The sequence below is a fragment of the Heteronotia binoei genome, chromosome 11 (genome assembly GCF_032191835.1).
Source record: "Heteronotia binoei isolate CCM8104 ecotype False Entrance Well chromosome 11, APGP_CSIRO_Hbin_v1, whole genome shotgun sequence".
Classification (NCBI taxonomy): Eukaryota; Metazoa; Chordata; class Lepidosauria; order Squamata; family Gekkonidae; genus Heteronotia; species Heteronotia binoei.
In genome coordinates this window covers 68793243-68818079 of record NC_083233.1, presented here as the reverse complement: position 1 = coordinate 68818079, position 24837 = coordinate 68793243, and the positions used below count along the sequence as shown (strand labels likewise).

The 24837-nt window shown below is 47.4% G+C and overlaps 1 protein-coding gene across 1 annotated transcript in view; it reads left to right on the top strand.

The window, feature by feature from the left end:
* The window catches only part of ULK1 (unc-51 like autophagy activating kinase 1), a 147357-nt gene that overhangs the window by 4393 nt on the left and 118127 nt on the right, over positions 1–24837 (top strand). The window contains exon 4 of the mRNA XM_060249366.1: positions 21217–21249. Within this exon, the coding sequence (XP_060105349.1) occupies positions 21217–21249 (33 nt within the window). The remainder of the gene's footprint in view (positions 1–21216; positions 21250–24837) is intronic.

The following is a 24837-nucleotide window of genomic DNA, read 5'->3' as shown; positions in this document are numbered from 1 at the left end:
CCAGTCCCATTGCATCTCAGAAGCAAAGCAGGATCTGCCCTTGTCAGCTTTTGGATGGGAGGCCACCAAGAAATCCCAGGGTTGCCAGGCAGAGGCAGGCAGTGGCAAACCACATCTGAATATCTCTTGCCTTGAAAGTCCTACAGGGTCGCTCTAAGTTAGCTGCAACGATGATAAAAATGGCCACTGGTGTTCCTGTTTTGTATGCCTGCGAGAAATCCACCTATCTGGAATTCTGTTGAATTGGATCGGAGTGGCTGCGATTGCACACACTAAAATAATGCACTTTCCAACTGGATTTCACTGTCCCCACTGGCAAAATCCTGTAGAAAAGTGCATTGAAAGTGCAGAATTTAGTGTGTGTGATCGCAGAAAGTGTGCGTTTTCCACCTTGGACTCCGTCTTTTCCTTTGAGATTTGCAGCCCTGCGTTTCTCCTGTCGCTGCAAGAACATTTGCAGCTCCAGTTGTTGCTGTTCCTTATCTGGGGCTTGTTGTCCCGGCTGGTATCACGTGGCCCGCAGGCCTCCTTGTTTGTTGACATTCTCCCCTGCGCTCTGCGATTGGTCGAGCTGAGCCGTGGAGTCATTGGTGCAACAAGATCCCATGCTGTTTGGCGCAGGGGACGGGCGGTGCCTTCTGGGAGTTGTAGTCTCTGCGCCTCGGCAGGGCTTGACTTTGGCTTTGGTGCTTCTGGAGCAAAGGACTGTCTTTCCCGGCATGCCTTTCCGCTTGTCTTTGAAAGGGAGGCTGGATGTCGCGTGGGGGAAGGTTATCTTGGGTCAGATAATCAGGAAGCAAATAGGTTTTGCGCAGTCTCTGGGCTTTAAAGCAGATGGACAGGTTCCTCCACCCCTTCTGTTTTTCTCCCCCCCCCCCCCAAAAAAAGTAATGCAGTACCAATCTTTTATTGCAAAATTGTAAGAAATATTCCGCCACACACAAGGTGCATGAAAATCTTTTCAAAGTCATTGAGCATCTGTCCTTCTTTGTACCCCTCCAAATGATCAAAACCACAATTTCCCTTTTAAAACTGGACGTTGGGATTATTCTTTTCCTGATGCTTAATTCTATTACTAATCATTTTACTTAAATAAAATTGCTGCCAGACTGCCAGTAGAAAAAAAACAAAGAATACAAAAGACTTGAGAATAAAACTATGTGAAAAAACCCAAAGGCCACCATGAGAATAAATGGGTAAGATCCTTTTTAAACAATTAACTTACTGTACATTCTTGTAGGTTTTTAAAAAAAAAACCTAGACCAATATAGAAGGCAAGAGGGAAGTTTCTCCCAACGAAACAAATGTCAGCAATTTTTTAAAGCTTCTGCTAGAAACCCGATTTACCAAAGAGATGAATTTAGTAACAGTCTGTCCTATGAAGAAAGGTTGAAGGAGCTGGGCCTGTTTAGCCTGGAGAGGAGGCAACTGAGAGGTGATATGATCACCATCTTCAAGTACTTGAAGGGCTGTCATGTAGAGGATGGGGTGGAATTGTTTTCTGTGGCCCCAGAAGGTAGGACCAGAACCAAATGGGTTGAAATTAAATCAAAAGAGTTTGCGGTTCAACATTAGGAAGAACTTCCTGACCTTTAGAGTGGTTCCTCAGTGGAATAGGCTTCCTCAGGAGGTGGTGGACTCTCCTTCCTTGGAGGTTTTTAAACAGAGGCTGGATGGCCATCTGACAGCAACGCTGTTTCTGTGAATTTAGGGGGAGGTATTTGTGAGTTTCCTGCATTGTGCAGAGGGTTGGACTAGATGACCCTGGAGAATTAAGCACCTGGAGGTCCCTTCCAACTCGATGATTCTATGATTTATTTAATATCACAAGGAATGGTTAAACAGTGATAAGAAGGGTATCATTTACTTATTAGTAATAAACAAACACAGAACAAATGATATATGGATGGCTTTGCCATGTGTAGATCTAGTGTATCTATAAACTGGAGCCAAAATCCATCTATGCCTCTGGTTTACACTGTTCTTAACTTATTGATCTTTGATGGGCCTTTCCCCCCATAATTTTCACTATCCAATATCCATTGGGTATAATGGACAATCGGCCTGTGGCTCTGGTGGGGGGGGGTGTCTTTTAAAGTTAGAGCTAAAGGTCCAAGCACCAGTCGTTCCCAACTCTGGGATGACGTTGTATCACAACATTTTCATGGCTGACTTTTTTACGGGGTGGTTTGCCACTGCCTTCCCCAGTCATCTACACTTTACCCCCAGCAAGCTGGGGACTCATTTTACTGACCTCGGAAGGATGGAAGGCTGAGTCAACCTTGAGCCGGCTACCTGAACCCAGCTGCTGCCAGGATCGAACTCAGGTTGTGAGCAGAGCTTGGACTGCAGTACTGCACCATGGGGCTCTTACCTTTTTCAGTTAGAGGCACCAAGATTTCAACATCGCTTCTGGTGCCTCTCCTAACTCCCCCCCCCTCCCAAGTTTCAAAAAGATTGGACCAGGGAGTCCAGTTCTATGAGCCCCTCAAAAAGCTGCCCCCATCCTCCATTATTTCCAAAGAAGGGAAGGCATTTAAAAGGACCGTGGCTGCTTTAAATGTGATGGCCAGAACTCCCCTTGTTCCTGGCTCCACCCCCAAAGTCCCCAGATATTTCCTGTTATTTGGAGGCCTCTTGGCTTTATATCTTGCTGAACTCCTCTCCGGCCCTGACCCTGCCCTTCTGAAGCATGACTCCTCAATCTGCAGGAATTTCCCAACCCAGAGCTGGCAGCTCAACAAAGCATGCTCGGTAGGTGGGTATCTTGTCCAGAGCTCCCCCAAATCTGATGCTGTGCCAGCAGGCCACGATCCACGGGACTGTTGACCTGCGTTTCAGTTGCCAGGTGATGCCTTGCTGCCCCTGTTCTGAGGACAGGGTGCTAATCGGGGTCATTGGGTCGGCTTCAGTCTAAGGCATCTGCTTGGGCATGTCTGCATTACAAGCCTCCATCTGTTTCTGGGCTATGGCCTCCTTGCAAGGAATTCTGGGAACTGTAGTTCTGCAAGGGATCCCCTGTGCGGAACTCTCTGGACCCTCACAAAATAGCTACATTTCTTGATTGGGGCCAGACTTGATGCTTATACTGGTTGTACAGTGGGCAACACATATAGTGTAATTATTTCATAATCTGTCTCTGGGGAGGGGTGTGTAGAGAGATCCCAGTTCTGGTTTCATTCCGTTTTACTTCTGCAACTGTGCCGCTGCAGCCTCCTTGTGCAACTGGATTGGTAAACTCTCATTTCTGGCTTTAATTTCTTAAAGACTGAACTCTGTTTTGGGGCAATTTTCTCTCTCCAGCACCAATGGCCACTTGCCAATCCCTTGAGATGCTTACTGTCCTGTTGTTTGAGATTTGCTTCCATTTGCCCTGGGTAATTAATGAGTCTAAAAATAAGCAGTTGGTTTTTTTCCCCTGAAGGTTTCTAAATGTGTGTTGTTTTTCCGGCATTAGTCTTTGGTGGTTCTTGCTGTGCTTTCTCTACCTTTTTTTTTGGGTTGTTGTTGTTTGACACTGTCTTGTAGCTTTCTTCCTACACCAGGAAATAGATGACAAAACCACAATTAATGTCTTTAGCAAGTGGTGGCACACACGGCTGTTTGCATTTATTTTTCTAAATGAAAGACCTTTAAAAAAAAACGCACAAGCAAAAAAAGCCAGCCTTACGTTTAGATTTATGGTATAAGAATATTTCAGGAGGAGTAACACTCTAACCTGGCAACCTGTTGAAAAGGTGTGTTTGTGCTGTAACAGAGTGTTTCCTTTTCCATCCTAGGGGTTACAAATGTCTTTGTTTGGTGTAGTGGTTAAGTGTGAGTTAGAGCCAGTTTGGTGTAGTGGTTAAGTGTGCGGACTCTTATCTGGGAGAACCGGGTTTGATTCCCCACTCTTCCACTTGCACCTGCTGGAATGGCCTTGGGTTAGCCATAGCCCTGGCAGAGGTTGTCCTTGAAAGGGCAGCTGCTGTAAGAGCTCTCTTAGCCCCACCCACCTCACAGGGTGTCTGTTGTGGGGGAGGAAGGCAAAGGAGATTGTGAGCCGCTCTGAGACTCTTCGGAGTGAAGGGCGGGATATAAATCCAATATCTTCTTTGTTTTCAGGCAGTTTTGTAATACTGGCTTTGGGTTGCAGGACAGGCAGACAAAGATCTTGCCAGATAAACTTGGTCTGTCTAGGGGCACAGGTGTGGGGGGGGGACTTCATTAAGGCCTAGGGCAGGGGTGGCCAAACTTGCTTAACATAAGAGCTACATAGAATGAACGTCAGATGTTTGAGAGCTGAATGAACACCAGATGTTTGAGAAAAGGAAGGAAGGCAGGCAGGCAAACAGATGGGGGAAGGAAGAGGTGGAAAGAAAGCAACTTTAACTTTAAATGCATTTTCCAAGCTGCTGGCTGGCTTGGCTTGATTTAAAGAGAGAAGTTCCGTTTCCAAGATGGCTGATGGGGTGGTGAGGGATTCAACCACACAATAAGTGTGAAAGAGCCACATGTGGCTCCCGAGCCACAGCTTGGCCACCCCTGGCCTAGGGTTTCCAACACTGGGTTGGGAGATTCCTGGAAACTTGAGGGTGGAGTCCTCAATGGATGGGAGGGTTGTGGGTGGCGGCAGGATCCCAGGAGAAAAATGAACAACAAAAACAGGGCCTCTGCTACTTAGAAGAAGTTTGGACCATAGAACTCCGGACATTTTCTAGAGATACCATTATCACTTTCACAGCCAGATCTTTGGGAGACGATTTCAAAGTGAGAGATGATAGTGCCAGTTAGGGTTGCCAAGTCCAATTCAAGCAATATCTGGGGGCTTTGGGGGTGGAGCCAGGAGACATTGGGGTGCAGCCAGGAGCAAGGGTGTTACAAACACAATTGAATTCCAAAGGGAGTTCTGGCCATCACATTTCAAGGGACAACACACCTTTCAAAGGCCTTCCCTCCATTAGAAATAATGAAGGATAGGGGCACCTTCTTTGGGGGCTCTTAGAATTGGACCCCCCTGGTCCAAGCCTTTTGAAAATTGGAGGGTCCTTTGAGGAGAGGCACTGGATGCTATGCTGAGAATGTGGTGCCTCTACCTAAAAAACCAGCTCCCCCAGAGCCCCAGATACTTGTGGATCTATTCTCCATTATTCCCTATGGGAATTGGTCTCCATAGGGACTAATGAGTACCCAGCAGACATTTCCTCCCCCCCCCACACACACACTTTCTGATGACCCTGAAGCGGGGAGAGGGCCTGCAAATCAGGGGATCCCCTGCTCTCACCTGAGGATTAGTGAAACTATAGGATCTTAGTGTACAGCTGTGTAAATAAAAAAACCGCTAAGAGACACCATACATTTTAAACAACAAAACAGTGTAATGTAAAGGTCAGTGGTGTCCTGACAGAGCTTGCACATAGAACATCAAATAGACAAGAGCATGTAGCAAGAAGACATTAACAGAAGACAATTCAAAAGCAGTCTTTCCAATTGCCAAGGAGTGACAATTTTCCAGTATTTAGTTCATGGAACTGAAGAAGCCCTTCCAAAGACATCTGTTCTAGATATCAAGATGTTTCATCTGTCTTTCTTTAGTTTAGAGGCTTATTTAAACCTGTGACCCAGGCCGAATCAGGCCCCTGGAGGGCTCTTATCAGGCCCCCCGAGCAACTCACAGTTGTCTGCTTTCTTCTGCATCACAACTTGCTTTGCCAGGCTTGCTCAATCGCACAGGAGCTACAGAGCAAAGCTCCTCTTTTGGGGAGGAAGTGGGGGAAGGAAAGCTAGCTTTGCCAGGCTCTCTCAATTGCACAGCAGAGATACTGAGCCAAGCCTCTCTTCCTTTCGTTGGCTGAGGCTCAGCAAGCCAGTGAGGTGGATTAGGCTGAGTTTGTGTTTTTGTCTGTGTCCTTTATAAAGTTTATATTCCCCTGACCTGGCATTACATTTTATGACACGCATGGCCCGGCCCGACAAGGTCAAGATCCGGCCCTCATAGCAAATTAGTTTTGACACCCCTACTCTAAGGAGTAGAGGCTATCTTGATTCTACCCATTCTGTAAGAGCGTTGCTCTCTAAATTAGCCGTGTGTTGGATTGCTAATGAAAGCCTGTTCTTTAAATCTGTGGTGCTGGTAGATTTTAAAATGGGAGAGCCCCTCACCCCACTTCTGCTCCTCCTCTCCTGATGGTCTAACAAAAGCCGCTGTGGTCTAGAACAGCCTCTCAAAAGCTTTGAAAATAGGCGTCCCAGTTCCTGTGTCGTTATATATTATTAAGTGGCCCTAATGGGGCCAGCACGAAGCAAAAGGACAGCCTCAGACTGTCCCTGATGAAGGATGGAGAGGAATCTGTTATTTTTAGAACCAGAGAGATGATCTGTGGAACAGGCTCCCAGATAGGTAGGAGCTATTCATGGTAAAAAGTCGGTCTCTGTGTGAGAGTGTGCAACGGAGGCGATTCATTTGGGCACAAGCCAATGAACCCTTTGTGGATACGTGACACTCTGTGTCACAGATGGCCCCAGAGTTCCCAAAGCGGTATGTTGGGGCCCTCATAGCGTTGCCATTCCTCAGGTGGCGGCAGGGGATCCCCCAGTTTGGAGGCCCACCCCCCGCTTCAGGGTCATCAGAAAGCAGAGGGGGGGAGGGAAATGTCTGCTATGCATTCATTATTCCCTATGGAGACCAGTTCCCATGGGGAATAATGGAGAATTGATCTGTGGGTATCTGGGGCTCGGGGGGGTGCTGTTTTTTGAGTTAGAGGCACCAAATTTGCAGCATAGCATTCAATGCCTCCCTCCAAAAGACCCTCCAAGTTTCAAAAAGATTGGACCAGGGGATCCAATTCTATGAGCCCCCAAAGAAGGTGCCCCTATCCTTCATTATTTCCAATGGAGGGAAGGCATTTCAAAGGTGTGCAGTCCCTTTAAATGTGATGGCCAGAATTCCCTTTGGAGTTCAATTCTGCTTGTCACAACCTTTCTCTTGGCTCCATCCCCAATGTTTCCTGGCTCCACCCCCAAAGCCCCCAGATATTTCTTGAATTGGACTTGGCAACCCTAGGCCCTCAGCAGTTCAGACTTTTGGCAAAAGACTTTCACACTACACTAAATAATGCGTTTCGCAGCTGGATTTTTACTGTGTAGGAATAGCAAAAATCCAGTTGCAAAACGCATTACTTAGTGTAGTGTGAACACACTCAGGCTAAAGTAACCATGTATGTATGTGAAGACGTGCATGTGCACATAAAAGCTTCTCCCCAGAACAGAACTTTGTTGGTGCCACTGGACTCAAAACTTTGTTCTAAAGTAACTATGGGTAGTGTTGTCGTCCAAATGTAACCCATAAGGCTGCCCAGCTCCCACTGTGGGGTTAGGGAATTCTCTACCCCCTAGTCCTGTTTTGGAGTGGTAGTGGTGGGAGAAAAAAAAATACCAAAAAGGCCATTCAGCCAATGGTGTGACAGCACTTCCAGAGAAACCCAGAAGTGGCATCAGCCGTTTGTCTCTGGTGTTTCCTCCATGTTTTCTCCTAGCCGCCTCCTGGTTGCCTGGCAACCCTAGTGGCCCACTCCATTAAGCACAGTTGCTTAGGATCTGAAATCACAGAATGACCCGCGGTTAGTCTGAATTCTGGTTTTGCGTGGCATGCAGAAGCATACAGGCTTGTGGGGAAAACGGCAAAGACTATGAACCCAGAACTTGTAGATTCAGGATTGGAACGATTCTCTGCAAGGCAAGTTCTCATTTCCCAAACTAACCCAAGTCCAGAATGAACGGTGGTTTCGCGTTATGTTCGAAGGGGGCTTTTGTCTCTCTCTGTGTGTTCCACTCCCTTCGGCTGTTTTTCACCCGTCCCCTTTTCCTGAACCTTCTGGTCAGATGATGTTTGTCCTTTGCAATGTTGTTGGCTAGCTCCTTCTGGTCATAACGCAGCCCTTTGGAATTCTGGATGGTGTTGGCTGGGCCCCCGACACCTGCTTAGAGGCCACAGTTTACTGGGTGGAGATGTGTGTGCCTTCATGCAATTTCAAGTCATACAAACAGTGATAAGTCTGCAAGGACTACCTTTTGGAGACCAGAGGCTTTCTTGCTTCTAGAGCAGGGGTCGCCAACCCCTGGGCCATGGACCAGTACAGGTCCACGGCCTGTTAGCGACCGGGCCGTGAGTTGTATGGTTATTTCATTATATATTATGTAATAATAGAAATGAAGTGCACAATTGTATCATCCCGAAACCAACACACACACACAGAGTCTGTGAAAAAATTGTCTTCCACAAAACCGGTCCCAGGTGCCAAAAAGGTTGGGGACCGCTGTTCTGGAGAAGACCTGGGGGTGGAGGGGATTCATTGGCTCCCAGCTGCTGCTGTTTTGAGCGAGCCTATTCGCTGGCCACGAGAGGGCAGGGCCATTTTTTTGGAAGTGACCCATCCCTTTTACTCAGTTGTTGATGTTTCCATCAGGCTTCATGTTTCCCTCCCCATCACCTGATTGTACATCAGAAGAGCATCGAGGCAGCTTTCCAGACTCTCAAACTTCCTTCTGGAAACCGGGCGGCAGAATTACTCAGCGGCCTTAAGGGATATTTCCCAAGAGTAATCGGAGACGGGCATGTGGTTTTGTTTTTGAATGCGGCCGGCGGGATCTCGGGTTACTGCGGCCATGTTGTTCACACGGCTGTTTTTTCTGGGCTCTGTCAGCGTTTCCATTATGAAAATATCCCCCTTCAGAAGCAATTTTATGAGCGGGTTTGTGAAATGCTTTTCAGCTGTCTGGCTGGAAAGCCTGGCTCGCTTTGGTTTCCAGGGATGACGTTAGCCCACGGTGTAACGTTTCAAACCTGGCGCTTGGAAAACGCTGGAAAGGTGGAGAGGGTAGGCCCAGTCTCACAGATGGGGACGTTTCCCAGGTCTATTAGGATTAGGATTTTTATCGACTCCTGCCTCCAGTGAAGGTCTACATTAATCAAGGGATAAATTACCGAGGCTTGACCTAGGTGGTTCAGGTTGGCCTGATCTCGTCAGATCTTGGAAGCTAAGGGCTTTTTTTGTAGCAGGGACTCCTTTAGCTATATCAGGGGGTGCAGCTTAATATGCAATCTTCCAAGAGCTTTCAGGGCTCTTAGGACATGGTCTACTGTAAGCTCCACGAGGATTGGCTACCTCAGGGGTGTGTGGCCTAATATGCAAAGGAGTTCCTGTTACAAAAAAAAAAAACCCTGGGCTAAACTAACTGGCAATCTGACTTGGCATAAAATTGGGGGTATATAATATCCTGGCTTCAGTCCTTGGCAGAACATCGGCTTCAGACGGTAACTGAAGAATTGGGCAGGAGGTGGTGAGACATTTGATGCAGCGTGTGCATCTGAACCCAAGTGCCTCACCCACTGACTACATTGGCATCAAAGATCAGGTTCAAAGCAATCACTGAGGAAGGAATTTGGGAGTTATGGGGGGATGAAGGGGAAGAAATCTAATCCTTTGCTACTTTTTTTCCCCCCACAAAGAATCTTAGGGGGTAGGACGGAGGGGCCAAAGAAAAGAGGAACAGAGAACTCTCCTCTTACCTTCATGGTGAATTCCTGGGTGGTTTGGACTAGGATATGGGAAATCCAGGTTCAAATCTCCTTTTCTGTCATGGAAGCTTGCTCGGTGACCTTGGGCCGGGCCAGTCACACTCAGCCTAGCCCGCCGCTCAGGGTTGTTGTGAGGAAGAGAGGAGAGTGATGTAAGCCACGCTGTTTGAGTTCCCATTGGGGTGAAAACCAGGATATAAATACTGTCAATAAATCTGTACTTGTTAACTGCTGTAGTGCTGCCCAAGCACAGAGGAATGTAAGCAAAGTGGGAGCTGGCATGGTGTTGTGGTTAGAGTTCTGGACTAGAATCTTGGAGACCCATGCTTGAATCCCTACTCTGCCGTGGAAACACACATGGTGGCTTTGGGCCAGTCAGACTTTTAGTCTATCCTACCTCACAAGATTGTTGTAAGCAGGCCTCATTTTGGGCAGGAGCTCACAGGAGCAGAGCTCTGGAACCTCTAAATTTTATTGTGCTCTTTCTTTCTTACCTCCCCCCCAAACCCCCCCCCCAAAAAAAACTTGCTTCTGGGCTCCATTGTTCAACCCCCCCGGGATAATTTTGCTGAACTCTTAAGATTTGACAAACTTTCTCATATTTCCCCCCACAAAAAGGGGGGGAAGAACCAAAACCTATCAAGCAGACAGATGGAAATCTTCATCATGCCACTGTAGCCACATGGGAGAAAGTAATTTAAAAAGTATGATGGGAGTCAGGTTTTATTGTGACAATTCTAATTTAAGAAGGATTTTAAGGTAGATTCCGAACTGATATAACTTAGTCCACCTTCCAGTGATGTCAGGGGGAGGTGGCATATGCAAATGAGCTGTGCTAATGAGCTCCATTTATACATAATGACCCCTGGTTGTAAGGATAAATGGAGGAATGTTGTAAGCCAAGTTTGAGTTTCCATTGGTGGGGAAAGTATGTGGGGGGATAGTGTTCCCTCTAAGCTGAGTTAGTGTGAGCTAGCTCACAGATTTTTAGCTTCCAGCTCACACATTTTTGTCTTCGCTCAGGAAGGATGACCCCAGAGCGCAATAATTTATGCAGTAGCTCACAACTGTAATGCCAGTAGCTCGCAACTTTGATAGCAGTAGCTCACAAAGTAGACTTTTTGTTCACAAGACTCTGCAGCCTAGAGGGAATATTGGCAGGGGTTATAAATGAAGTAGATAAATACAGAGAGAGTGCTCTGCCCTAAGTGAACATAGAGGCTAAATTTAGCCACTTGGGAAAACTACGAGGGAGAGGGCAGAATAACAGTGAAGGGCATGTATAATTCATGATTCAGCTGCAATTTTAATAATTATAATGATGTGATTAGGCAGCCTGTGATTTTGTAAAACTCTGGCTTCAAAGATTTTGAAAAAGCCGTTTTTAATCCCTTTGATTAGGACCAGCCCAAATAACACAAAACGGTGTGCAGACTTGAAGTTCTCCAGACATCTTTGTCAGGCTGAATGGCTTGTGGGGGAGGGGATAACGTTTCTGTCTCCTCTTGTTGCTGTAGAGAATGCCAGGCAGACTTGAATAGATAACAGCGCTGAACAGAGTTAGGGTCAGGTTGCATCGTCAGCCTTTTGTGATCTGATGAAGTGTGTGTGCACACGAAAGCTTACACCCAGAATTCAATTTTGTTGATCTTCAAGGTGCCACTGGATTCCCAACTTTGCTCTGTTGCTTCAGACCGACATGGCTACCTTTCTGAATCTGTGAACGAGCGTGTCAGCTGTAACTATCAACCGTTAGAGGAATCCTTATTGCTTTGCTAGGTTGTCCAGTCCACTTAGCCGAGCACAAACAGGTTTTTCCCCCCAACTGGATAGGCTGTGTATGTGAAATGCATGCCCAGATACCAGCAGCTGTGTGTGCAGTTATTACAGTTCAGACTATCGAAGCTTCAAAATAGACATTTCTGGGACCTGGCCTCTCAGTTGCTTTGCAATTTAGCATATGCAGACTTCCATGCTTGGCTCATGGCGCAGACTGGTAAGCTTGCAGTACTGTAGTCCAAGCTCTGCTCATGACTTGAGTCCGATCTTGGCAGAAGCTGGGTTCAGGTAGCCGGCTTGAGGTTGACTCAGCCTTCCATCCTTCTGAGGTCAGTCAAATGAGTACCCAGCTTGCTGGGGGTAAAGTGTTGACTGGAGAAGGCAATGGCAAACCACCTCGTAACAAAAAATCCACCACATCCTGCCGTTGGTGGTGGTGGGGGGGGCGGTAGGGGACTACCTTTACCTTTTTATACCTGCTTTCCCCCTTCTGAGATAAGCACCATTTGTTCCTTTGTTCCTGAGAATCCTGACAAAATTCACCCCAAATCATCCTGTTCTTAAAATCTGTCTGGCTGTTATCCTGGTTTGTTCAAATGCAAAGTCCCCCTGCCCCCCCCCCCAAAAAAACAAACAAAAACCAAACAAACTTCCATCACATTTGCAATGTCATTGTCCTCATTGATGTGGAGGTGTGGTTTTGGATAGGACTATTGAGGAAGCGTTAAGCTATTGTCAGTTTCACTCTGCCTTTCTTTTTGCTCTTTTAAAAGAAAGGCATTTTAAAATGTATTGTCCTACATTAAACAGAATATGCACATGCCTGTCCCTGGAGCAAGAGCAGAGGAGTGTTGCTGGAGTCTATTTCTGAAAAATCCATAATATCCAACCCTCAGCCCTCCCGTAGTTCTAGAAAAGAGCTAGAGTCTCTTAGTGTCTGAAGAAGTGAGCAGTAACCAATGTTCCCCTCTAAGCTGTGGAGTCTTGTGACCAAAAATTCTACTTTGTGAGCTACTGGCATTCAAGTTGTGAGCTACTACATCAATTAGTTTGCTCTGGGGCCATTTTTCCTGAGCGAAGACAAAAATGTGTGAGCTGGAAGCTAAAAAACTGTGAGCTAGATCACACTAACTTAGCTTAGAGGGAACACTGGCAGTGACTCGTGAAAGCTCCATCCCCTGCCAGAGATGTTGTTAGTCTTTAAGGGGCTACTGAACTTCTGCTCTTTTCTACCACTAAAAGGTAAAGGTAGTCCCCTGTGCAAGCACCAGTCGTTTCCGACTTTGGGATGACGTTGCTTTCACAACGTTTTCACGGCAGACTTTTTACAGGGTGGTTTGCCATTGCCTTCCCCAGTCATCTACACTTTCCCCCCAGCAAGCTGGGTCCTCATTTTACCAACCTCGGAAGGATGGAAGGCTGAGTCAACCTGGAACCAGCTACCTGAACCAGCTTCCGCTGGGATCGAACTCAGGTTGTGAGCAGACGGCTCCTACTGCAGTACTGCAGCTTTACTACTCTGCTACCACTACAGACAGACCAACAGGGCTACCTATCCTGCTCTCCCTCCCATAGTTGTAAGGGGCAAAATAAATGTAGAACTCTGAAAGCAGGCAGGAAAAGAGGAAGACCCGACCTGAGATGGAGAGACTCCATCGAGGAAGCCGTGACCCTCCGTTTGCAAGATCTGAGCCAGGCTGTGAATAATGAGACATTGGGGAAGATATTTATTCCTAGGGTCTCCATAAGTCGGAAGCATTTGGCTGCTTTTAACATACACTCTCACAGAGAATGTTGGTGCTTTGCACAGCACACCGGCTGGATTGGCTAGGCCCGGGGTGGCCAAACTGCGGCTCGGGAGCCACATGTGGCTCTTTCACAGATAATATGTGGCTCTTGAAGCCTCCACTGCCCCATAGGCCGGCTTGAAGAAGGCACTTGTCTCTAAATCACTTCGCCAAGCCAGCTGGCAGCTTAGAGAAAGCATTTAGAGTTAAATTTGCTTTCTTTCAACCTCTCCCTTCCTCCCCCATCTATTTGCTTTCCTTCCTTCCTTGCGACCTTCAAACATCTGATGTTTATTCTGTGTGGCTCTTAGGTTAAGCAAGTTTGGCCACCCCTGGGCTAGGCCAACAAATAAATCAAAGGCAGTGTGCAGGCAGGAATAGATTTAGAGGAAATTGCATGTGGCTCTCTGACTGTTTGAAATCCTTTGCCAGTGGGCTAGAAAATAACACAGATGGAACTGATCCAGGATGGCGAGTACAGCATTTGTGTGTGTGGGGGGGGGGGGGTGGAATTCTGCCCTTTTTTGTGTGTGTGGGCCTCAGCTGTCTGTGTGATTGGCTGTTCTTAATTTGCTGCTGCCTAGGCATACACCGTTCTCCGTTTTATTCTCACAACAACCCTGTGAGGTGGGTTAGGCTGAAAGTATGTGATTGGCTCAAGGCCTCTTCCGTGGCAGAGTGGGGATTTGAACTTGGGTCTCCCAGATCCCTATTCTGACACTCTGACTGCTATACCACACTGTCTCTCAGCCAGAATGAGCTGTGTTTTGTTCATTCAGGCTTTGCAGTAAACCATGCTTCAGGCTGTTCAGAAATCCAGAAGAAGCGTTCGTGAAGAAGTGTGGTTAATTTAAACAAAGCAGCAGCCTTGGTTTGCATTTCCCTGTAGCTTCCAGACCAGCAATGGCAGTTTGCAAAAGGCAAAGATGCAAAGCAAGTCAAGCCAGCTAGTTGAATTGCGTGGAACGCTTTTTGCCTCCCTGTACTGTGAGTTAGCACTGGGACAACCGGCAGAATTAGGTCACCGGCGCTAGCAGCCTAGCGAACGACCAGACATTAAATATCGCTTGTCGTTAATGTGGGATGCTGAATTGAAAGCCTCCGGGGATCCAATTAGCAAAGCATCTTACAACTCCCAAGAAAGGACGGCCTTTGCAAATCCACCCTGGTGTATCTCGGCAGGAGCAGGGATGCTTACGTGCTGGGAGAGGCGTGCGCGCTGTTTACTCTTGCAGCTGTTCACAAGCGAGGGCCCCTTGTAGATTTGCAGAGAATAGGACAGGTAGAGAATAGGAAGATGGGGGAGTCCAGGACAAAAACGGTGGTTTTTTTTCCTCCTGTCCTCCCAACAGGTTAACGTGGAGGTTTGGTTTGCAAAGCGGTGTCATGGAGTGGTTAGTGCAGGACTAGGCCCTAGGAGTCCCTGCCTTGTCTACCCTGTTCATCTGAAAGGAAGACTGTTTTTGCCTTGGAGTTCTGTCAAGAAAGATGGGGGGTGGGCGAAGCTTGCAGACAGGTTACAAGAAATTATTTTTGCCAGCAGTTCACGGTGGATTTATAGCAACCCCATGGGGTTTTCAAGGCAAGAGATTTTCAGAGGTGGTTTGCTGTCGATTGCCTCCACGTCATGACCAGGGCCTTTTCTGTAGAAAAAGTCTAGCAGGAACTCATTTGCTTATTTGGCCAAACCCCCTGACACTAAGCCAGCCAGAACTGTGTTCCTGTGCATTCCTGCTCAAAAAAAGCCCTGGTCATGATGGCTGTTTCTTGGAGGTCTTCCATCCAAATAATAATAAGATGATATTGGATTTATATCCCGCCCTCCACTCCGAGTCTCAGAGCCGCTCACAATCTTCTTTACCTTCCTCCCCCACAACAGATACCCTGTGAGGTGAGTGGGGCTGAGAAAGCTCTCCCAGAAGCTGCCCTTTCAAGGACAACCTCTGCCAGAGCTATGGCTGACCCAAGGCCATTCCAGCAGGTGCAAGTGGAGGAGTGGGGAATCAAACCCAGTTCTCCCCAGATAAGAGTCCGCACGCCGGGGCCGATCTTCCTTAGTTTCCAAGATGGGATGAGATCTTGGGCAAGCCTGAGCTATCCAAGCAAGGGCAGTTACAACAATATACAGTAAAAAGCTTATACAAATGTACAGTATATACAATATAAAAATATACAGTATATACAATATAAAAATATACAGTATATACAATATACAGTAAAAAGCCTGTATAGCTGTTTAAAGGGGGAAATCATCTTGCGTTCAAGGTCTGTCTTCCTTTTTACATCAGTATGGTACCGCCGTGGGTTGTTGAGAGGATAAAATGGGGGAGAAGATATCCTCCCTGAGGTCATTAGAGGTAGGGCTGGAAAGAAACATAATAGATTTTTATCAGGGCAGGTTTCTTTGCCTCTCCTTAGTATGCGTTGACCTGAAGTCAGAGACGTTGCCTGTTTTGCAGGTAGGTTTTGTCTGGATGACCCAGCATCCAGTCCACAGCACCTGACTGGCTTCGAAGTATCCCCTGATCAGCGATTCTCAGGGCGTTGCTTACAAAGGGGGGCCTCCTGAGCCCAAAACAGAAAGGCCATAGCTCAGTGAGAATACCACCTTTACACATGGAAAGCCGTTGGTTCCATCCTCGGTGTCTCCTGTTAACAGATCGCAGGGCACAGTTGGCGAGGAAGACTTTTCTCCGAGAGTGCCTTCTCTGAGTGCCTTAAAGACGTAACACAATTTGTGGCAGGGTATGAGCTTTTGTGAGTCACTGGTCGCTTCTTCAGGTAGCTGAAGCGATGAGCAGTGACTCACGAAAGCTCATTTCCTGCCCAAACTGTGTTAGTCTTTAAGACACTACTGAGCACTTGCTCTTTTCTAGTGCTACAACAGATGGACATGGCTTTGCATCTTGATCTTTTCTCTGAGATGCTTGGAGTAGACAATATTAAGTGAAACAGACCAGTTTTGGGTTTTTTTAGGGAGGGGCCGTAGCTTGGCAGCCTAGTTTGTATGTATCTCTTTTGGCATTTTTGTATTTTTGTGTGTGTGCATCTGGAAGTCATGGTGACCTCTGGTCACTGACCCCTTACTGGGGGACCGGATGGTGTTCAGAGAGGTGTCTGAATAAAGAAGAAGAGGAGATTAGATTTGGGAGAGATGATGACTCAGTGGTAGAGCATCTGCTTGGAAAGCATCAGGTCCCAGGTTCAATCCCCGGCATCTCCAAATAAAAAGGGTCCAGGCAAATAGGTGTGAAAAACCTCAGCTTGAGACCCTGGAGAGCCACTGCCAGTCTGAGTAGACAATACTGACTTTGATGATGCCAGGTCTGATTCAATATAAGGCAGCTTCATATCTATGTTCATATGATTTATACCCAAAGGAGTCTCTCAGCAGTTTACAATCTCCTTTCCCTTCCTCTCCCCACAACAGACACCCAGTGAGGTAGGTGGGGCTGAGAGAGCTTTCCCAGAACTGCTCTTGAGTGGAACAGCTTGGAAAGAACTTGTGGCTGACCCAAGGTCACATCAGCAGGTGCATGTGGAAGAGTGGGGAATCAAACCTAGTTCTCCCACTTAACCACTACACCAAACTGTGTCTTTGCCCCCTGTCCTCCCAACTGCTGCTATTCCAAGGAGGTCTGTATCAACCTAAATCCAGTACAAGTGGCACAATAAATTGAGATGGGGGGCCGGGCCCATCAGATCAGCTAGCGGGGGATGGGGTGAACTTACTGAGAGTGGGAAAGGAAGAATCTGGAAAGAAATGCAATATGCCCATAACCTGGAAGTGACATGGACACACGGGGGATGTTGGGCGCAGTGGTCTGGTTTGTGGGCAAAACCTCTACGGTAGGATTAGCTTCTACCATAGTGCCGTGCCCAAAAGCCAGAGCATTGCCCCCCTAATGTCATTTATGTGCCTACATCAGTTCTGGATGACATAGGCACTCTGTATTTATTTCCAGCTTCTTGCCTTTTTGGGGAGGCTGGTGGTAGAGAGGAGCACCCAAAACTGGGGGACCTCCACCCCTTCGGGGGTTCCGGGATCCCTAGGTTGATACGACATCATGGAGAATAACTTGCCGTTGCACCCATGGATGCGGTGCTTCTTTATTTATTTTTATTTTATTTATTTACTTTAGATTTATATGCCGCTCGCTCTGCAAGTGGACTTTGGGCGCCTAACAGTCATGACAAAACAGTTTAAAGTACAATTTTAAAGGAATAAGAACATAGAAACCATTTAAATTACATAAAAGGTGCTGGCCAATGGCCGGGGCTGATGGGAGTTGTAAGCAAAAAACATCTGGAGAGCTACCGTTGGCCACCCCTGTGCTATAGGAAAGATTTTATAACAAAGGTGGTTTATCAATATCTCGGTTCTTTGATCCCTCTATTGGCGGCCTTACAGATGATATCGTTCAGCGACATAGCAGTGACAGCCTCCTCCCACGTTAGTTGTTGTAGGCCTGTCGAAAGAGTTCGGCATGCTAAAATGGCACGGGACCGTTGTGGTCATTTGAAGGGTTCCACTGTGGATTTTTGTTGTTGTGCAGTTCCTTCAGAGTTGCCCCTGGGGCGACTCCATACTCATGCATGTACTGTGCCCACCCATCTGGTTTGGTCGCATTTCTACATCCTGTTTGTGTGGGCGGGTGATTGTCTGAATGAGGCATTAGGAATCAGGATGGAAACAATCATCTTGCGCAGAGGAAGGAAACTGCTGGGAATGCGGCTCCCGCAGTGGGGGGAAGACCGGTCGGATCACTTTCCCTGCTTGCAAAAGTCCGGTTGTCTTCGTTGACTTGGGAAGGAAGAGCTTCCAGGCTGGATCATGTGCCTGTGTGTGTTGCCGTGATCATGGGGAGGGGCTGCGGCTCTGTCTGCGTGGTGTGTGGAAGGTTCTGGGTTCAAACTCCAGCACCGTCAGTTAAGAGTGCCAAGTAGCAGATAACAGGAAAGGCATGAGGCCCTGGAGGGCTGCTGCCAGAGTAGACAGTACTGACCTTTACAGACAAATAGTCTCACTCATGAGAGAGAGAGAGAGAGAGAGAGACTGACTGAGAGAGACTTAGACTAGTATGGTCTGGACCAGGGATGACTGAACTATGACTCGGGAACCACAAGTGGCTCTTTCACACACATCATGTGGCTTTTGAAGCCCCCACCATCCCATCAATCATCTTGGAAAAGGAACTTCTCTCTTTAAATCATTTCTCCAAGCCAGCCAGTAGCTTGGAAAATGCATTTAAAGTTAAAGTTGCTTTCTTTCTGCCTCTTTCTTCTCCATCTGTTTTCCTTCCTTCCTTCCTTCCTTCCTTCCTTCCTTCCTTCCTTCCTTCCTTCCTTCCTTCCTTCCTTCCTTCCTTCCTTCCTTCCTTCCTTCCTTCCTTCCTTCCTTCCTTCCTTCCTTCCTTCCTTCCTTCCTTCCTCCCTCCCTCCCTCCCTCCCTCCCTCCCTCCCTTCCTTCCTGCCTTCCTGCCTTCCTTCCTTCCTTCCTCTGGCGTTCATGTCTTGCAGCTCTCAAACATCTGACATTTATTCCATGTGGCTCTTACGTTAAGCAAGTTTGGCCACCCCAGGATGGTACAGAAGAGGAGAGTTTAGTTTTAGTTTAGTTTATTTATGATTTATATCCCGCCCTTCCCACCAAGTGGCTCAGGGCGGCTTACAGCATCCCTTTCCCTGCATCTCTCTGTATGTGGATTCCGTGGTATTCTGCTCTGGTGAGGTCTTTCCTCTCCCCAAGCTGTGCCCGGCTGCACCCCAAATCCCCAGGCATTTCCAAACTTGGAGTTAACAACCCTAGTTGGTTAGGCCAGTGGGTGAGATCCCTGGCAGATTGGCCTTTGGGTGTTCAAATAAGCAATTTGGTTTTTATTAGAATCGGCCTCTCTCGCTGCTATGCTTAAAAGAAAAAAAGGCCTGTCTTCCTCTGCGCATGGGGAAATGTGCTTTGTGTACTGGTGTGGTGGGGGAGCTGTAGGTTCCTATGCTCCGTCATAGCCTTATGAGCTGGCCATAATTATAAACGTGCTATCCTAATAACTGGCCAGCAGGATCGGCTGACATAATGACCGCCTGGTGTCTGCAACCTCTCCGGCATTTGGCCCCAGGCTGCCACTGTACACAAGTCCTATTGAATGCAATGGGATTACTTCCGAGTAACACATTCTTGGAGAGTGTCTTCATCCCTCATCAGGCCATAATGCAAATTGCCTTTTCTGCTGGGCTTAAGTGTTTTTCTTGAGATACCAGCTTAAGTTGACTGGTGGCTATCCCCTCTGGATGTCAAAATAGTACTCTGCGTTTGCCTTGTAGTTGATTGGTTTCCTGTGTTGCCCATTTCTGGTCTGTGGAGGAGTCCCTGCTCATCCTCCATAGGAAGCCTGCTGGGTGACCTTGGGCCAGTTACAGTTCTCTCTCTCAATCCCACCTACCTCACATGGTGCCTGTTGTGGGGAGAGGAAGGAGAGGCGATTGTAAGTCACTTTGAGACTCTTTAAGGGAGAGGGGGGGGAAAGATAAAGGTAGTCCCCTGTGCAAGCACCAGTCATTTCCAACTCTGGGGTGACGTTGCTTTCACAACGTTTTCACGGCAGACTTTTTATGGGGTGGTTTGCCATTGCCTTCCCCAGTCATCTACGCTTTCCCCCCAGCAAGCTGGGTACTCATTTTACCGACCTCGGAAGGATGGAAGGCTGAGTCAACCTGGAGCTGGCTACCTGAACCCATCTTCCGCTGGGATCGAGCTCAGGTCGTGAGCAGAGAGCTCAGACTGCAGTACTGCAGCTTTACCACTCTGCGCCACGGTAAAAAGTGGGAGTATAAAAACCAACTCTTCTTCAAGTTGCTTCAGACATATGGGGACCCTAAGAATGAATGTACTCCAAAACGCCTTGCTCAGGTCTTACGGCTGCCAAGATTCCGGGCCGGACGGGGGTTCTCCTGCCCTGGAGGTTCCCAACCCACATTGGGCCGGTGGGGGGGATCCTCCCCTGACGTTCCCAGCATGATGACGTCACTCGGAAGTACGTGGTGCAAAAGCATGGTACAAAACCATTGAAGGAAGCATTTACATTGTGAAGAAGACGTCCTCATTGTGGACCGACTTTTCAAGCACGTGAACTATTTTTCTATGGGACTGTATTAGGGACTTGTGTCTTTTTATTGTCTAGGTGTTGGTATAAATCATTAGTTATTTGTCACTGTAACCCTTGGGTTGTGTTATTGTTTTCCCACGTGGAGGGTGGTGATCCTATCTGCCAGCAATGAGTTAGCTGCTTTCTTTTCTCAATGGGTGGCTAATGACTAACAAAGGTATATATGGACTGGTGGACAAAAAGGGTTTATGAATGAGTAACATCACGGACTTGTTTGCAAAGTTGATGCACGCCTAATACAGAAATGAGGGCAATCTGGCTGTGATGTGACACCTGTTACCCTATTGAATTCTGGGGTTGATTGCGCCTCTCTGGCTGGCTAGGCAGGTATTCCCTTCCTCCCCACCTAAAATACTACTAAGTGAAGGCACAGCCTTATTTGGGAGCACATAATGCATTTGTTCATTTATGCTCTACTCTGCTCCCCAACAGAAATTTTGGAAGCTTGGAGGGCTTCAGTCATCTGCTTGGGGATAGGGGTATATGCTGGAAGCTGAGAGAACAGGAAGGCTGTGCCGGCTGGGCTCTGTAAAGTGAAAAAAACTGTACAGCAGAATTCTGAACGACTTGCTAAACTTTAAATCTTTGGCACCCACTTTGTATTCTCATTTTCTGCTCTTAACCAACGTAATCCTTCCCAATTATCCCTGTGTGGCATGCAAAGGAAAGGTTGTTCTCTCCCTCCTCTCTCTCTCTACCCCTACGATTATCCCTGCGTGGCATGCAAAAGAAAAGTTGTTCTCTGCCTCTCTCTACCCCTGCAAAGTGGGATTATGAGACAGGCTAAGTGAAGGTTTAACATAAAAATGGGAAACCATGACAATGGGTAACACCAGATGTCTCCTCCCCCTTCAGTTTATGCTACAGGTGTTGTTATCTAGACTCGCAGCATAATGATAACGGCTTTTCTTTTTTCCCCTTCCCTTTTCAGGAAATGGCCAATTCGGTTTATTTGGTTATGGAGGTGAGTGATTCTGATTTTCTAAGTCAGGCTTTTCTTATCTAACCAGACTATGTAGGAAAATATCAAATTGATTAGCAAGCACTGGGTTTTATGTCCGGTTTCCAACAACAGCCTGGGAAGCTTCCAGAGATGTGGGGGGTAGTTTTTGGGGAGGGTGGAGTTTGGGGATCGGAGGGCCCTCAACACCAGGGTACAGTACCATAGAGCAGGGGTGGAATTCTAGCAGGAGCTCCTTTACATATTAGGCCACACACTCCTGATGTAGCCAATCCTCCAGGAGCTAACAAGGCTCTTTTTTTGTAAGCTCTTGGAGGATTGGCTACATCAGAGGGGTGTTGCCCAATATGCAAAGGAGCTCCTGCTAGAATTCCACCCCTGCCATAGAGTCCACCCTCCAAAGCTGCCATCTCCTCCAGGTGAGCTGACCTTTGCATTCTAGAGATTGGTTGTAATTTCAGTAGATCTCCAGACTCCACGTGGAGGTTGGCTTGGGTTGCCAATCCCTAGGTTGGTGCAGGGGATCCCCCAGTTTGGAGGCCCTCCGCCTGTTTCAGGGTCATCAGAAAGCGGTGGTGGGGGGGAATATCTGCTGGGCACTCCATTAATTCCCTATGGAGACCGATTCCCATAGGGTATAAATGGTGAATTAATCTGTGGGTATCTGGGGTTCGGGAGGGGGCTGGTTTTTTTTGTAGAGGCACCAAGTTTTCAGCATAGCATCCAGTGCCTCTCCTCAAAACACTCTCCAAGTTTCAAAAAGATTGGACCTGGGGGTCCAATTCTACGAGCCTCAAAAGAAGGTGCCCCTATCCTTCATTATTTCCAGTGGAGGGAAGGCATTTAAAAGGTGTGCCATCCCTTTAAATGTGATGGCCAGAACTCCCTTTGGAGTTCAATTATGTTTGTCACACCCTTGCTCCTGGCTCTACGCCCAAAGTCCCCAGACTTGGCAATCCTGAGGTTGGCCATCTTGCCAAGGAGAACAAAATTTGGCTGGTGCCTCTGACTTCACGTTGCGGGACTCAAGCCTCACTGCATTAAATCTATAATTTTTTTTGCTCTGAGCCTGTTTGACTTTAAGAGAAAATGCTGCCACCTGTTTGTCCTGGCAGGCTTCTTGGGCAAGCCCTGCTGCTGCCCTGCAGTGAGCAGGATTTAAGTAGCAGAAACCATTTTTCACGCTGATGGGTCTCTGTGCCAGGAAAAACAGGGGAGGGGCTGAGGTTCAGGTGCTAGAACACCGGCTTTGCACGCACGAGCTCCCTGGGCAGTCTTCGACCTTTCCAGTTAGAGAATTTCAAGTAGCAGAGGTGGACGTAGAGGTTTCTCTGCCTGTGATCCTGAGTAGCCACTGCCAGTCTTCTTCCTAGATGCACCAGGAATCTGACTCTGTATATCAAGCCAGGATCGTACATTCTATTGCAGAATTTCTGTGCGCTGCTTATAAGAGCTTTAACAGAATATCCACTGGCCAGCCTTGTCTAGAGTTGCCGAGTCCAATTCAAGAAATGTCTGGGGACTTTGGGGGTGGAGCAAGGAGACTTTGGGGGTGGAGCCAGGAGCAAGGTTGTGACAAGCATAAATGAACTCCAGTGCGAGTTCCGACCATCACATTTAAAAGGACCGCTCACCTTTTAAAAGCCTTCCTTCCATAGGAAATAATGAAGGATAGGGGCACCTTCTTTTGGGGCTCATAGAATTGGATAAGAACATAAGAGAAGCCATGTTGGATCAGGCCAATGGCCCATCCAGTCCAACACTCTGTGTCACACAGTGGCCAAAAAAATTATATATATATATCCATATATATCCATATATATACACACTGTGGCTAATAGCCACTGATGGACCTCAGCTCCATATTTTTATCTAACTCCCTCTTGAAGCTGGCTATGCTTGTAGCCGCCGCCACCTCCTGTGGCAGTGAATTCCACATGTTAATCACCCTTTGGGTGAAGAAGTCCTTCCTTTTATCCGTTTTAACCCGACTGCTCAGCAATTTCATCGAATGCCCACAAGTTCTTGTATTGTGAGAAAGGGAGAAAAGCACTTCTTTCTCTACTTTCTCCATCCCATGCATTATCTTGGACCCCCTGGTCCAATCTTTTTGAAACGTGGGGTATTTTGAGGAGAGGCACTGGATGCTATACTGAAAATTTGGTGCCTCTACCTCAAAAAAACAGCCCCCCCCCCAAGCCCTAGATACCCGTGGATCAATTCTTCATTATTTCCTATGGGAATAAGTCTCCATAGGGAATAATAGAGTGCCCAGCAGACATTTCCTCCCCCCCCCCTCTTTCTGATGACCCTGAAGCAAGGGGAGGGCCTCCAAACTGGGGGATTTCCTGCCCCTACCTGGGGATTGACAACCCTAGCCTTGTCCATTGTCTCGTGGAACTTGAACATGGCCTCTGTGATTTTTGGGAACCGGGAACCTTAATTGCATGATTTTTAGCCAATTAATGAAATTATTACTCCGTTTGTTACACAAACAGAGGGCGATTAAAATGTTGAACTGGCTGCCGGAGGATGTAGCAATGGCCGCAGGAGTAATCGGTTTTAAAAAGGGGATTAGATAGATTCATGGAGGATTTCTGTCAGTGGCTACTAGACATGGTGACTGAAGGGAACCTCTGCGTTCAGAGGTACTAAGCCTCTAAATCCCAGAGCTGGGAGGCAACATCAGGAGGTGGTTTCGGCCTCTGTGCCCTATTGTTGGCTGTCCAGAGGAACTGGTTGGCCACTGTTTTGAGACAGGATGCTGGTCTAGTTGGACCATTGGTCTGAACCAGCAGGGCTCTTCTGATGGTGTTATGAAGGCCTTCTATGCCCTGTTGGTGGGCCTCTAAAGGAACTGGTTGGCCACTGTTTGAGACAGGATGCTGGTCTAGATGGACCATTGGTCTGAACCAGCAGGGCTCTTCTGATGGTCTTATGAAGGCCTTCTATGCCCTGTTGGTGGGCCTCTAGAGGAACTGGTTGGCCACTGTTTGAGACAGGATGCTGATCTAGATGGACCATTGGTCTGAACCAGCAGGGCTCTTCTGATGGTCTTATGAAGGCCTTCTATACCCTGTTGGTGGGCCTCTAGAGGAACTGGGTGGCCACTGTTTGAGACAGGATGCTGGTCTAGATGGACCACTGGTCTGATCCAGCCAGGCTCTTCTGATGTTCTTACTTCTAAGTTGTACATTTGTATAGGATTGAAATGATAATGCCAAAATACTTTATGTGGGTTTTTTTAAATGACTCACAGATATATGGCAGCATGCAGGCTCTTCGGAGGGGCATTCTGATAGGAGACAATGTCTGCAGTTCAGTTTTTATATTACAATAATTAGCATTTTTTTAAAAAAAAAATCTACTTCCTAATGAATCAGGATTTCTGTACCTTTCACAGCAATTGTTTGCTCTGATTAGGAGCATAAGAGAAGCCATGTTGGATCAGGCCAATGGCCCATCCAGTCCAACACTCTGTGTCACACAGTGGCCAATAAAACCTGGCACCATCAGGAGGTCCACCAGTGGGGCCAGGACACTTGAAGTCCTCACGCTGTTGCCCCTCCCAAGCACCAAGAATACAGAGCA